Source organism: Acartia tonsa, chromosome 10 (genome assembly GCF_053477335.1).
Source record: "Acartia tonsa isolate MP-2025a chromosome 10, ASM5347733v1, whole genome shotgun sequence".
In the NCBI taxonomy this organism is placed as follows: domain Eukaryota; kingdom Metazoa; phylum Arthropoda; class Copepoda; order Calanoida; family Acartiidae; genus Acartia; species Acartia tonsa.
The window spans coordinates 47971478-47985423 of record NC_137269.1 but is presented as its reverse complement, the minus strand read 5'-3'; the positions used below and the strand labels follow the sequence as shown (position 1 = coordinate 47985423).

Below are 13946 nucleotides of genomic sequence, written 5' to 3'. Positions count from 1 at the left end.
CTAGGGGCTCTGTATTCGAAGGACAGAGAGAGGCTGTAAATGTAACCTAAATTATTCCCAAATCTGAAAATAAAATAGCCTAAAACTATCACAGGGCCTATGTGAAGCTTACCTAAAATAGAGAATCCAATTGGATGAGTAGTTATAGAGGTCTTAAGCTTTAGACAAAAAAACTTTTTTTTATAAATTATCGTTTTGAATGTATAATTCGCAAATTCTACCGAATATTTTTGGTAATATTGTATGAAACCTTCTGAACTCTAAAGATACTCACTATAAGCTTAGGCAGTACCATTTTGGCCATAGTAGGAGCCATACTTAATAACCAGACACTGCCCAATTGGGGAATTATTATAAAAGGGAGGTTTTGGTTCTATAATATCAGATGATTTCATTAAAACCAGTTTAAATACTTTAAACTTACTTATTTTGATATTGTGAAATTATTTTCAGTAAAAATAATAAGTGATTCTTTTAAAAATCTTCAGGAATTATGAAAAAAATGTGTTATTGTGAATAAATATGAAGTGAAATGATAAAAAATTGGCCCAGGTGTTACCTAGTTAAAATATATGCAAACTAAAAGACCCTAGAAGCAGACAAGGGAAAAAGCTCTCCTTTCCTTTTTAAGACAATGATTTAGAATTATTCTAAACAGAAAAGAAACGCGTGGGGGCTCAACTAGCCCATACCCTTTGTTTTTATTTCAAAATGAGGTAAGAGAAAGATTTAATAGAAATTTATTTAAATATAAAATTGCTTATTGCCTTATGAGAATTGTAATTTAAGTTTGATCATGCAAGAAGATTTTTATCTATAATTTATAATTTATTTTGGTAGGTGGGCAAATTTATGCAAAATATTTCTAATGAATTTTTCAGTTTCTCACATTTTAATCACATTTAAAGTAAATTTTATAACTCCAAAAAGGTTTTTCTTTTACGTAGATTATTTAAGTTTCATATTGTAGATTTAAATTTAACAATGGTGACAAAATCCATAAGAGCGAAGCTCTACATTCGTGCATAACATTGTGTGTAATAAAAATCATCATCAAAGTTTAAAATTGACAGAACAATTCTAACACCATTAGTCTATGTAGTATACTGATAGAAATTATAAAGTTAAATTTTATACAATTTTTGGTTAATCATTTCATTACTCATGAATAATTTAATAGGAATTTAGAAGAAGTTTGTGAAATTCTTTTTGCTACTAGATTTGATTTCCTAAAAGATTATATATGTTTATGTTTTTCTTTTTTAAATGAGTTAGGTTAGGTTAAGTAAATATATCAGGGTTAGGATTATACAGGAAGATTCACCGGTAAGGACTAGAAATAAGATATTAAAAGAGGGGGGTGGGGGGTGCCAATTGTATAGATTGGCTACTGGTGGTATAAGTGATTCTTCCAAAATACAATGCTGGGTATGATTCAAATTAGATGAAATTCTTCTTTAAATATCCAAAGGAAGCAAGCATTAAAGTATTAATTAATGACATAAAATTGGGCAAGCTTTTCATATAAACTGTTTTTTAATGTACATAATTCTCCACATACATCATAAAAACTTAATTTTTTTATTTCTAATCGCGCAGCTACTCTATAACTAGGGCCATTTTTTTCTTTTTATATATTTATATATGAACTTTCGTTCTGCTTTTTTGAAACATTTTGTTTAAGTAGTGAAGTTACTCTATAATTACTCTGTTTGTCCGTTCGTCAGTCCGTTAAGTTTAGAGGGAATTTGAATTTTTATGGTCCCTTCTTTTAACTGTTTTTTTGACCTACTTTTGTAACAGCAGCCAGTATAGAACTTACTTAGTCTGTCATTATCTCGCTCATGCTACATAAGACATAACATATGATCACTGAACGTCTGCTTTATAGATCACTTTGTCCGTATGTCTATTCATTTTCTTTTTGCTTTGCCAACTATGAATGCTGTCATCCTTGTTAAGTTATATGTACATATAATTTATTTGATTTTAATGAAATAAAATTGAGCTACGTCATTTAAAGGACGCCTGCAAGAAATAACACGCTTTAACTGCTGAAAGACTGCCACAAGAAGACCCAATACCCCAAATTATAAGCCTTCAGCTTCAATAACAAAAAAGTTCTAAGCATTTCAAAATAGCATTTTATGTACAATGGAATTTTTGAAAGATTTCCGATGCTCATAAAAGAAAAAACAATATTAAATTACGTTGCCTAGACATAAAATTATAACCTTATCTTTGTCAGAAACTTAGATTGCCTGTAACTGATTACATTTTCACAATAAAAACACCACATTTCATAGTCAAAATATATGAAAAAAAATCAATTTAAATTGCATTTTTAAACAAAAATCATAGCGGAAACAAAGGGGGAAACTAATGCAAGCTAAGCTGTGATTGGTTGTTAAGCTGATTCAGCCTTCTGATTGGCTACAGTACATTCGGTACAACGCAAGTAAAACTTATTTTTTTTAATGATTTTGACTATAAAAATGGGTATTTTTATTGTAAAAATATAATTAGTTACTGGAAACCTAAATTTATGACAAAAATAAGCTTATCATTTTGTTTCTAGGCCACGTAGTTTAATTTTAAAGTTTTCAACATGAGCATTGCAATTCTTTCAAAATTTCCATTGTACATAAAATGTCATTTTAAAATGCCTAAAACTTTTTTGTTATAGAAGCTGAAGGCTTCAAATTTGGGGTATTTGGTCTACTTGTGGCAGTCTTTCAGCAGATAAAGCGTGGTATTTCTTACATGCTTCCTTTAATTGGTTACTCTTGATGTAGAACTTTTTATCGCACGGAGGCGGGGGACATTGGGGTGTTTATTACACTAGTCCCAAAAGTTTTACAAAAACGTTTTCTTATTACTAGGCTTAATAACCTTGAGGGCTTTTATTGAATTTTGATTGGTTGGTTCATTATGTTCAAATTATTTAAGAACCTAGTAATAGTGTCTAACTTTTTATCTTTGTGACGTAACAAAATCCATCTCTTTTTTAGGGGTTTCCTTTCCCACCTCCCCTTTCATCCTTCGATTTTTGTTACGTCACAAAGATAAAAAGTTAGACACTATTGCTAGGTTCGTTTCCACTACTAAGTGTAATTTTGTTTATAATTTTTGGAGATGTACATCAATTTATTTGCCATTGTCTTATCCCTAAAAACCCCTGACTTTATATCCCAATTAGATGTTTTACACTTGTTAGAATTGCTTAATCCACAAATAGTTTCTGCAAAACCACATAAAAAAAAACAAGAAACTTTTAGAATTTTTAAAAAATATCTCAACGATAAGCCAGAGTGGCTTCACCCTTAGCATCTATAGACTCTTAATGCGAAGAACTAGGTTTAAGAATGGTTACTTAAACTATACTTGGATCTATTTGAAGCTTCCCTGAAATGCAATAACCTTGATTTACCTAACTTAATAGGTAAAAACCCTGTTTTTTGTTGTTGTTATGTTAATGATGCTGTTCTGCTAATTTTGGATAAGAGGGACAAACGTACTAGTGCGACAAAGCCTCTAGGGGACAAACATATATAATATTTTCATGAAAGTTTAGATATTTTCTATCATTCTCTTTCTTCATTCCATTTTTTAATATTTTCATATAATTCATTTTGTCATCCTTGTTTTCTGTCGTATTGGCCTTGTATTTGAAATAAAATAATATAACTTTCATAAAAAAAAACGACTTTCTCAAAAAATTTTTGTTGTATTCACTACTTCTTTATCTATGGTTTAATCTTAGTGTTGATAACAAAACCACGATTCTAGCCTCTGGTTATCTACAACCTTGTCACTTCTTTTAATAATAAGGATTGTATTTGCAGTTGAGACCAGGGATCTAAAGGGATAAGACAATGTCCGATAAATCCAAAATGATGAAACACAAAATTATCTCTTTTGTAGAATAAATTACTGGTTGAAACTTTTGGACGCTCAACTAAATAAAATAAACAATTAAAATTCAATACAAGTCCCCCAAATAAGAAAACGTTATAAAAAGACTTTAGGGACTAGTGTAATAAACAGCCCAATGTTCCCTCCTTCCCTGGGCTTACAATGGAAACAACAACTATAACTAGGGACGGAATCATATATTCAGATATTTTATTTGTTTCCAACATCAATTAATTTTTTTTTTTGGCTGAAATCAATTTTTTTAAAGGAAGCCTGCAAGGAAAACCACGCTTTAACTGCTGAAAGACTGCCACAAGTAAACCCAATACCCAAAATTTGAAGCCTTCAGCTTCTATAACAAAAATGTTCTAGGCATTTTAAAATGACATTTTATGTACAATAAAAATTTGGAAAGAATTTGAATGCTAATGTTAGAAATTTTGAAATTAAACTATGTGGCCTAGAAACAAAATGATAAGCTTATTTTTGTCATAAATTTAGATTGTCAGTAACTAATTATATATTTACAATAAAAATACCCATTTTTATAGTCAAAGTCATTAAAAAAAATCAAGTTTATCCTGCGTTGTATCGAGTGTACTGTAGCCAATCAGAAGGCTGAATCAGCTTAGCTACCAATCACAGCTGAGCTTGCAGAAGTTTCCCCCTTTGTTTCCGCTATGATTTTTGTTTGAAAATGCAATTTAAATTGATTTTTTTTCATAGATTTTGACTATGGAATGTGGTGTTTTTATTGTAAAAATGTAATCAGTTACCGGCAATCTAAATTTCTGACAAAGATAAGGTTATAATTTTGTGTCTAGGCGACGTAATTTAATATTGTTTTTTTCTTTATGAGCATCGGAAATCTTTCAAAATTTCCATTGTATATAAAATGCTTTTTTGAAATGCCTAGAACTTTTTTGTTATTGAAGCTGAAGGCTTTAAATTTAAGGTATTGGGACTACTTGTGGCAGTCTTTCAGCAGTTTAAGCGTGGTATTTCTTGCAGGCTTCCTTTAATCCACCTTCAATGGTTTGCACAAATGGATACCTAGAGATTACGTGGATATTGTGAGAGATTCTTGCATATCCCAGCTCTGGATAATATAACTTTAACCCCTCTTATAAATACTCCATCCTCTCTCCTGTCCAATTAGCTAATATCTGATGACTATTTCAGCAGCCTAATTTGATGACAAAAGTAACAATATCCACCTAATCTATATCCATTTCATTAAATTTTGATTGGTTGGTTCATCATAATTGTAAACTACAGATGGGGTAATTTTGTGTATCATCATTGGGAATGTACATTAATTTATCGGCCGTTGTCTTATCCCTTTAGATCCCTGTTGTAAGCCACACTAAAGAATTTTATCGCAATTTTTACGATTCACTTCAGCTGGACATGTCATATTATTTATAAATTCCAAGTCATCGAGCTGAAAAAATATATGAGCAAAAAAGACCCGTAGACAAGGATGACATCTTTCAAACAATGACGTCAAAACTTTTTTTTTTGGGGGGGGGGGTTAAAATAATTTATGGTTTAAATTAACATCTATGCTAACGTAAAAATAAGGGATTTTAAATTTTTTTAGAAGAATTTAAGAATATTGTTTGGGTTATACTATTTTGCAACCTGGGTGGTGGTAGGGGTAAAATGGGTCCTACCCCAAACGTAAGAGTCCCAAACGTCAGAGTGGACAAACGCAAGAGTCCCAAACGCAAGAGTCCCAAACGCAAGAGTCCCAAACGTCAGAGTGGGACAAACGTCAGAGTGGGACAAACGTCAGAGTGGACATTGCTTAAGTAAAACATCAGAGCCCCCTAGCCTGCCTAGCCGCGGGCGCTCGGCCCCCTAGCCTATAACCTAACCTAACCTAATCATAAAGAAAATGACTCTGGCTGCAGCACTCAGCACCCTGGCCTACCTAGCCGCAGCGCTTTAATGATTATAAAATCGAGACTCATACGTTTTACTTATAAAATGTCCACTCTGACGTTTGTCCCAAAAATCCTGCGTTTGTCCACTCTGACGTTTGTCCCACTCTGACGTTTGTCCCACTCTGACGTTTGGGACTCTTGCGTTTGTCCACTCTGATGTTTTTCCACTCTGACGTTTGGGACTCTTACGTTTGTCGTGGAACCGTAAAATGTATATTTTTATAAAATGGCTTGGGGGCTATAATAACTCCTTTTACCACCCCTAATTAGATTTCATTAGCTAAGCTACTATACACTTTTAATTTGTTTGTCTGTCTGTCTAATTAATTACGAGCTGGACAAAGTGTCTATAAAAAATCAGCCTTGTGACGTCATAAAAATGAGGGATTATCCATCTCTTTTTTAGGAGTTTTTTTTGACACTTCTCTTATCTCCCAAATTTTTATGACGTCACATGGCTGATTTTTGAGACACATTGTCCAGCTACGTTAGTTACTCACTGAAGGGATCATTATGTCACAGTGTTCGCCTCCACCTAAGTTGAACTCTTTAATTTCAAATTTCAATCATATTGACAGCAAAAGATTTTAGTGTTTGTCTCATATTTGTTCCATTTTTAGCATATTTGCAGGATGAGAGGGATTTTTGAGCTGGTTTTTTTTTACTAGTCTCCAAAGTTTTTAATAACCTTTTCTTTTTTGTTGGCCTCACAACTTTGGGAATTTTCATTGGATTTTTATTAGTTGGTTCATTGAGTTGAGTGTCCAATCGTTACAACTACTAATTTTAATGTACAGAAGGAGTGATTTTGTGTATCATCATTTGGGATGTACATCAATTTATTGGGCATTGTCTTATTCCTTTAGATTCCTGCATATTTACCTCGCTTTTACCAAAGGCTATTTCATTTTTCAGTTAAGTATTCTTTTACATTTTATGACAAGGCCCTAAAACAATAAATAACAATCAACATTTCTTTCTTGAGTTATTTTTTTACGAGTGTTGAAGCAATATATTTTAAATGAATCGCCATTGGTTCAAGGGTAAATAGTAAATATGCTAACTAAGAGTGGGGATACGAATATTTTTATAATACAAATATTTATAGTTTTACCACAAGCCTTGCTTTTATTTGACTGAAACAGTACTAGCAGGACAAAGTATCTAAAAAATCAACCATGTGACGTCATAAAAATGAGGGAGATGAGAGGAGAGGTTGGAAAGAAAACCCCTAAAAAAGAGATGGATAATCCTTCATTTTTATGACGTCACATGGCTGATTTTTGAGACACTTTGTCCCTCTACAAACAGTATACAGGGTGGGGCAAATAAGACCGGACAAACTTTAAACGGCCATAGCGCCAAAACTACTTGACCGATCAAGACGTTTGACCCCACTATAAAAAGCTTAGGTAATGACCTTTTAGCACAAAAAAAAATCTTTGGACGAAGATGGGCTCGTACTCCGAGCTGGCCGCGCTTATGTTCAACAAGGCAGATTCGAAATGCGCCGGTGGAATAATCTGGATTCTCGACTACGGCCCACTAAATCGGATCTCAGCCCATCTGTAGATAAGGTAGGGTTATGCAACTTGCTGGGGATACTGTTAGATACATAAGTAAGACACTAGAAAAGATTAGAGCTCTCTATCTAAAGTGGCTTGGCTGTAGTACTCCGGCAAAGTGAAACGTGTGGCAGATTTAAAGATGTCAAAAATTGTGTGAAATCGTGAAAATTTCTCGGTTCTCGACGTTAGAGACCCATATGGAACTTATAAACTCATTTTAGACTATGAATTGCGCTGACAACCCTAGCTGAATCTTCGTGCCATTTCCAAAAAGGTATAGAACGTCGTTCCAGCTCAACTGTGGTCCAAATAAGAGCCTTCGTGTCAAAGGGTAGCGTTAAAGTTGGGTGAATTTGGATCCTGTGGTTACTCATTCCTAAGGAAATGGGGCCTCCCAGCAGCCCGATCTTAATTCAATGGACTTTTAGGCCTAGGGCTACTTTGAAGCATGCACCAATAGACGTGCCTATACAACAAAGACCTCCCTCATTGCCACCATCAAGGAGAAATTCGCCAGCTTGGACAGGGACATGGTTACTAGGGCCTGCTGACGGTTCAGGGGGCGGGTGAAGGTGGTGATTGAGGCTGGCGGCGATTTTCTTGCATAATCTAATAGTCATATTGTGGTATGCTCGAAGGAAACCAAGATATTATAGTGATGCTACGCACCCAGCTAATCCTGTTATTCTACAATTGTAAAGCCACCTGCAAATATGTAAGATAACGGTATTGATTTAATCTCTCAGTTGTCCTGCAAGTGGAGGGAGGGGTGTGACCCCTCCCTCTCCCTTCTTAAGCACCAGAACCTCCCCCTTCAACCACCAAGTTATCAGCACCACCTCAGCCCTGAGGATAAAGGTTCTAAGCCTTCCTTCACCCGATAGATTCACCACCCACTGTTGTTGTCACAGTAATCATCAAACCTTCCCTTTTAGTACCCAGACCTACCACTCAACCCCTCTATTCTTATCTACCTATTGTGCTGTTCCATGGGCTATCCTGCCTCCCCCAGACAGGGATAGCCATCTACCTAACCATTGCAACTATCTATGTTTTACTTGTATGATTTACCTTTAACTATCTCTATTCCTAATCCATATGTATTTATATTATATTGTACATCTTTAGTAAACCTTAGACCCTGAATAAAGTAACATCTGAATAGACTCTGTTTGTTATTTAGTGATAGTTAGAGAAGCACAGCTTCTCTATAATATATGTGTCCACGTCTGTTCGCACTGCCGTAATCATTTGAACTTGGGTATCTGCCATTTAACCGAGGCGGATACCACAATATACCTATTTTGCTTGCCAGTTTTTAAAATTCAATAAAATCTTTAAAATTGACGATTTTATGTTAATTTGTTTAGAAGTTAGAATTTGTCCGGTATTATTTGCCCCACCCTGTATATGTAGAAGATTAAAAATATTTTTTTTAAAGACTTTTGTCTACTTTTTCAACCTATTTATCTTTAAAAATTGCAAATCTATTGCTATTTTTGTGAACCTACCATAAAATTTTATATTTTGTATCACTGTCAACTGACCAATGCAATATTGACCATACAAACAGGAAGGGAGGGGACATTAGGTAGTTTATTACACTTGTCCCCAAAGTTTTTTTATTCGTTGGCTTAAAAACTTTGCGGACTTTTATTAAATTTGAATTGTTGGTTCATTAAGTTGAGTGTCCCATATTTCTACCACTAATTGCAGTCTACCGAAGGGTATAATTTTGTATATCATCATTGGTGATGTACATCAATATATAGGCCATTGTCTTATCCCTTTAGATCCCTGCCATGCAACCTTTGGTAAAAAACCCAACCTTATCGATAATGTAAACATATAGGATTCTCAACTTGGGGGTTGAAAAATAACTTTCATGAAATGATAAAATTTTGACAGGGAGTATAAACAAATTGAAAAACTGATAATCATTCTGTCTTGTTATACCTATTCACTTGTGGCTGCGCTCCTATCATCTAGGAGCGCTGTATTCAAAAAGTCTTAAGGAAGTTTTTAACTATTTTTCTGACCACTTTCTCCCTATTAAAACCTAAGCACCCAGAAGCTAGGCGCGCAACCGCTAGTAATAAATATTTGATATTGACATCTGAAGAAAGCAAACATGCCCGAAACAATTTGTAATATGTATATGGCTAGATTTTTGTATGTGATCTAACCCATAATATTTATTAAACGCATCCTATTATAGACAGCTTTCTGCGGATATTAAAATGAACAATCAGGTTATTAAAGCCAGTTTTGTTAGCCAATAAGGGCGAAAGGACCGGGCTAACAAAACTTGTATTAAATCAATCTTATATTTTTTGTTTTAATATTCGTAAAATATTTTGTGATACAATGCTATACATGATTTTCCAGTATGGCTGAGAACTGGTTCTAATCCACCGATTATTAATCGGTTTCGAAGCCATACTTGAACAATTTCATATTAAATGTGTTAATTTCTAACTTTAAATCCTTGGTTGATAAACATCCTTTTAAATACACAACAAGAAAACAAGGATGAAAACATAGCAAAGTGACGCATAGTGTTATATTTACTAATACAGAATAGAACAAACGAACTGACAAAGTAAATTATGAAGAATTAAGGATTGTTTAAAAATTAAATTTTAAACACATATCTCATATACCAGCTGAGAAAATTACATATTCCTGATTGTGTTATGGACAAATAGACATACAACGAGATTTGTAGAGTAGGTGCTCATTAGTCAGAGAAATCTTCACAAAAATATATATTGAACGACGGCTTGTTATGGATGATAAACGGACAGACGGACATTATTCGAAATCCTTTTATTTTTAACAAATTTTGACTAAAAAAGTGCTTCAATGATAAGCTTTTCTTTGAAAAACTAGAAAAATATTATTACCAAAAAAGTATAAAAACAGGAAGAAAGGGCCACTACAAATAATATATCATAAACAGTATGGTAAACGATTAATATCCGCTGTTTTAGAACCGGGTCTAAGCTGCATGCTGAAAAATATATCATAAACAGTATGGTAAACGATTAATATCCGCTGTTTTAGAACCGGGTCTAAGCTGCATGCTGAAAAATCATGTATCGTATCGTCTTATATCCAGTTTATCACGAATATTAAAATGTAAAAATATAAGATTAAAACCAGTTTTGTTAGCCCCGAGATACCAAAGGCACGGGCTAACAAAATTGTTTTTAATCTTTTACATTTTAATATTCGTAGAAAACTTAATAGAATACGATACGATAGAAAAATGAATTAAATATGTAACAAAAATATGACAATATAATTTTATATAGGACATATTTAATTTTGATTAGGGACGGACGTACTAACATACCCAAATATTGATAGAGAAGCTACACACTTGTAAAAAGCTGATAGGAATCAGAATGCAGAAAAGATTTATCTTTGCATGAAAATTATTCAAATACACAAGTGTACATAGTTTAAATTGATGAAGGATTTTTATAATTGATGCCAGCTTCATCGCGGAAAAAAAAACTCTAGGTCAAAACTTTAAGAATAGTTATTTATCGCATCGTATTATAGACAGCTTTTTGCGGATATTGAAATAAAAAAAATATAAAATTAAAACAAGTTTTGCTAGACCTGAGGGGCCGAAGGACGTGGCTAACAAAAATAATATTAACTTTATGATTTTTGTTTTAATATTCCTGGAAAACTGTCTGTAATACGATGTTATACTAATTTTTCAGTTTGGTTGAGAACCAAATCTATTCCGGCGGATAATAATCGGTTTCGAAGCCATACTGGAAAAAAAACCTAATAGTCTCAATGCATTTTTTAGCCTGAGTAGGCTTTATACCAGCTTTAGGAGATGGTTCAAAATCATTCGGTGAAAAAATGATGATAGGATAATTCAGCATCTAATTATGTACAGAACATATTTTTTTTAAAAAGGAAGTTCTTATTATTTGAAATAAAAGGTTTTTGTACTAGATGATACTTTTTGAAAAATATTTAGTGCATTTCTAGAAACATTAAATTTGTTACTGTTTTTTTCCCTCTGGACTTTTTAATTTGCGCACATTTTCGGTCCACTGGGTTTCCTTCCATTTAAACTATTTTAGAAACGTAACATAATACTTTTGTTTTAGTTTTTTTCCTGAAAATAAAAAAGTTGAATTCTAATTATTGAGAATGTAAAATGTTTTCGTGGCAATGAAATTAAAGTTCAGGCCTTTGCAGGGGAAAAGGGAATTGTAAAACTCAATTATAAAAGTTTTTTGATCCGAGAGTGTGTCTCAGGGATCTGAAGGGATAAGAAAATAGCCAATAGATTTATGTACATCACCAATGATGCTGATCAAAATTATCCCTTCTGTAGTAAAAATTAATAGCTGAAACGTCAGAACACTCTACTAAATACACCAACCAATGAAAATTCATAAATAGTCCCCAAAAGTGTTGGGCCAACGATTAAGACAACGTTATTATAAAACTTTGGGGACTAGTGTAATAAATATTTCGATGTCCCCTCCCTCCCTGGCGTGTCTGGTATCATCTCACAAATTGGTCACTAAAATCTATGGATCCTGCTTAGCATTGGTCCGGGGCAGGGTTTAGGCTGTTCAACAGGATTCATGTCCATCTTTTCATGAGATTTTAAGAGTAAAGGCAAAATTACAGAAAGCAACCACTATAAACAAAATACAGCCCATTTAAGGGACATATGAAATACCATTGCAATGGAGTATTTGCATTTTTACCTAATTTTATTATATTTACATATAACTTTATTCCTGAAACTTGAGGGACTCGTAAATTGTAAAACTAAACGACTATGTACACGAATTTTATTATTGTGCCCATTTAGAAAAAGTCAAGCTATTTTGGACAATCATGATTAACAAGGACAGTAGGTAGCGCAGCTAAAAGTAATCTATAATAATATTATATTAGCAGCATATTGTTACAATGTATGAATTATGACCTATATGGTAAGTAATTTATTTCCAGTACAGCTTTCAAACTTGTTTTTATCTGCTGGATTAGTCATACTGAAAAATCATGTTTATCATCACATCAAAGACAACTTTTTACGAATATTAAAATAAAAATCATAAAATTTATACCAGTTTTATTAACCGGCACCTTCAGCTCCTCAGGGCTAACAACGCTGGTTTTAATCTTATAATATTTTAATTTAATATCCGCGCGGAAATCTGTTTATAATACGATGTGATAAATGACTATTTTTTTTTTAAATTAAAAAAAATATCAAGACTTAAAAATCATATTCAACTTAAGTGGCTGACCTGTTTTTACAAAACAGCATGATGACTATTTTGATGGTACCTAATTGATTGTTATTCATTGTAATACAAAACTATGATGGTATTCTTGTAACTTATGCTTGCAATCCAACTTTTTAAATGCACTTCGTGGAACTATCCCTTTACTAATTTTGAACTTTTGAGTAACAATTAAAAAACTGTCCTAAATCACTCAAATTTTTTCTATATACAAAAAAAAAGAGTTAAAACTTTTTTATTCATGTTCACAAAAGCTACATATGATAATAAAAATGAAGTGTAATTTAATGAAATTAACATTTATATGTGAGGACCTTGAGATTTTTCAAAAGGGTTTGGTGTAATGATTACTTAAGATATAGGATTATGTCCAACCATATGTAGATAAATTTTGCCATTTATAACTTTTATCAATACAAGAAATTCATAATTGGTTAACATTTTTATACAATTCGTGTTTCCATAGATCTGACGATCAAAAGTAATGCTAGATTATTGTGTTTTAAAAGCAGATTTCAACAATGGTGATGACTTTTGACAATCAGAAATAAATTAACTGCCAATTTAATTTGATAACATTATATATGATACCCAACCCTTTTTAGGAAATTTTACAGGATAAGGGGATAAGTTGAGAAGGAAGCATTTTTAATACAGCCCCATCCATAATTTGCGCCTGAAATTCGTCCAAAAAGGGACCGTGCACTAAACCCAAGCTTTTTTTGTGGGAGGGGGGCGGGGGCACCCCCTCCTGGACAACCTGTTTTTAAAATCTTGTGCACGCCCAGGTGAATCCTAACTAAATGAATCTTGAGTCGCAAGATATCATATAATTAAAGTAGTAAGAATTTTTTTGTTTGAAGCTTAAGATCTCGAAAGGGAAGCTTTATAAGTGCCTTTGAGTGGTTTTAGATTATTTTCTAAACATCTGCCGTTTTCCCCTAGAAGCTAGGAGTGTAGCCCGTCGTCTAAAATACAAAGTAGAATAATGTCTGTCTGTATAAAGCTTAAGATATCAGTAACCGTTGAACCGATTGGGGTCTAATCATCAGGAAATATACCTACTAGTATTACTTCATGCGGTTATGAAAGTTTAAAACTGTAAAACTTAATTGACCACCCTGTAGGAAAAACGTTTGTCTGAATTTAAATTCCTTTTTTCCGGTTTGTTTAATAGGACAAGTTTATACATACACATTAGGATATATAAGTTGGAA

The 13946-nt window shown here is 33.0% G+C and overlaps 1 protein-coding gene across 1 annotated transcript in view; it reads left to right on the top strand.

Annotated features, from left to right (window-relative positions):
* The first annotated feature begins 287 nt into the window (after positions 1-287).
* Positions 288-13946, top strand: part of LOC145330223 (uncharacterized) — a 78881-nt gene continuing 65222 nt past the window's right edge. The window contains exon 1 of the mRNA XM_080174834.1: positions 288-716. Within this exon, the coding sequence (XP_080030960.1) occupies positions 712-716 (5 nt within the window). The 5' untranslated portion in view covers positions 288-711. The remainder of the gene's footprint in view (positions 717-13946) is intronic.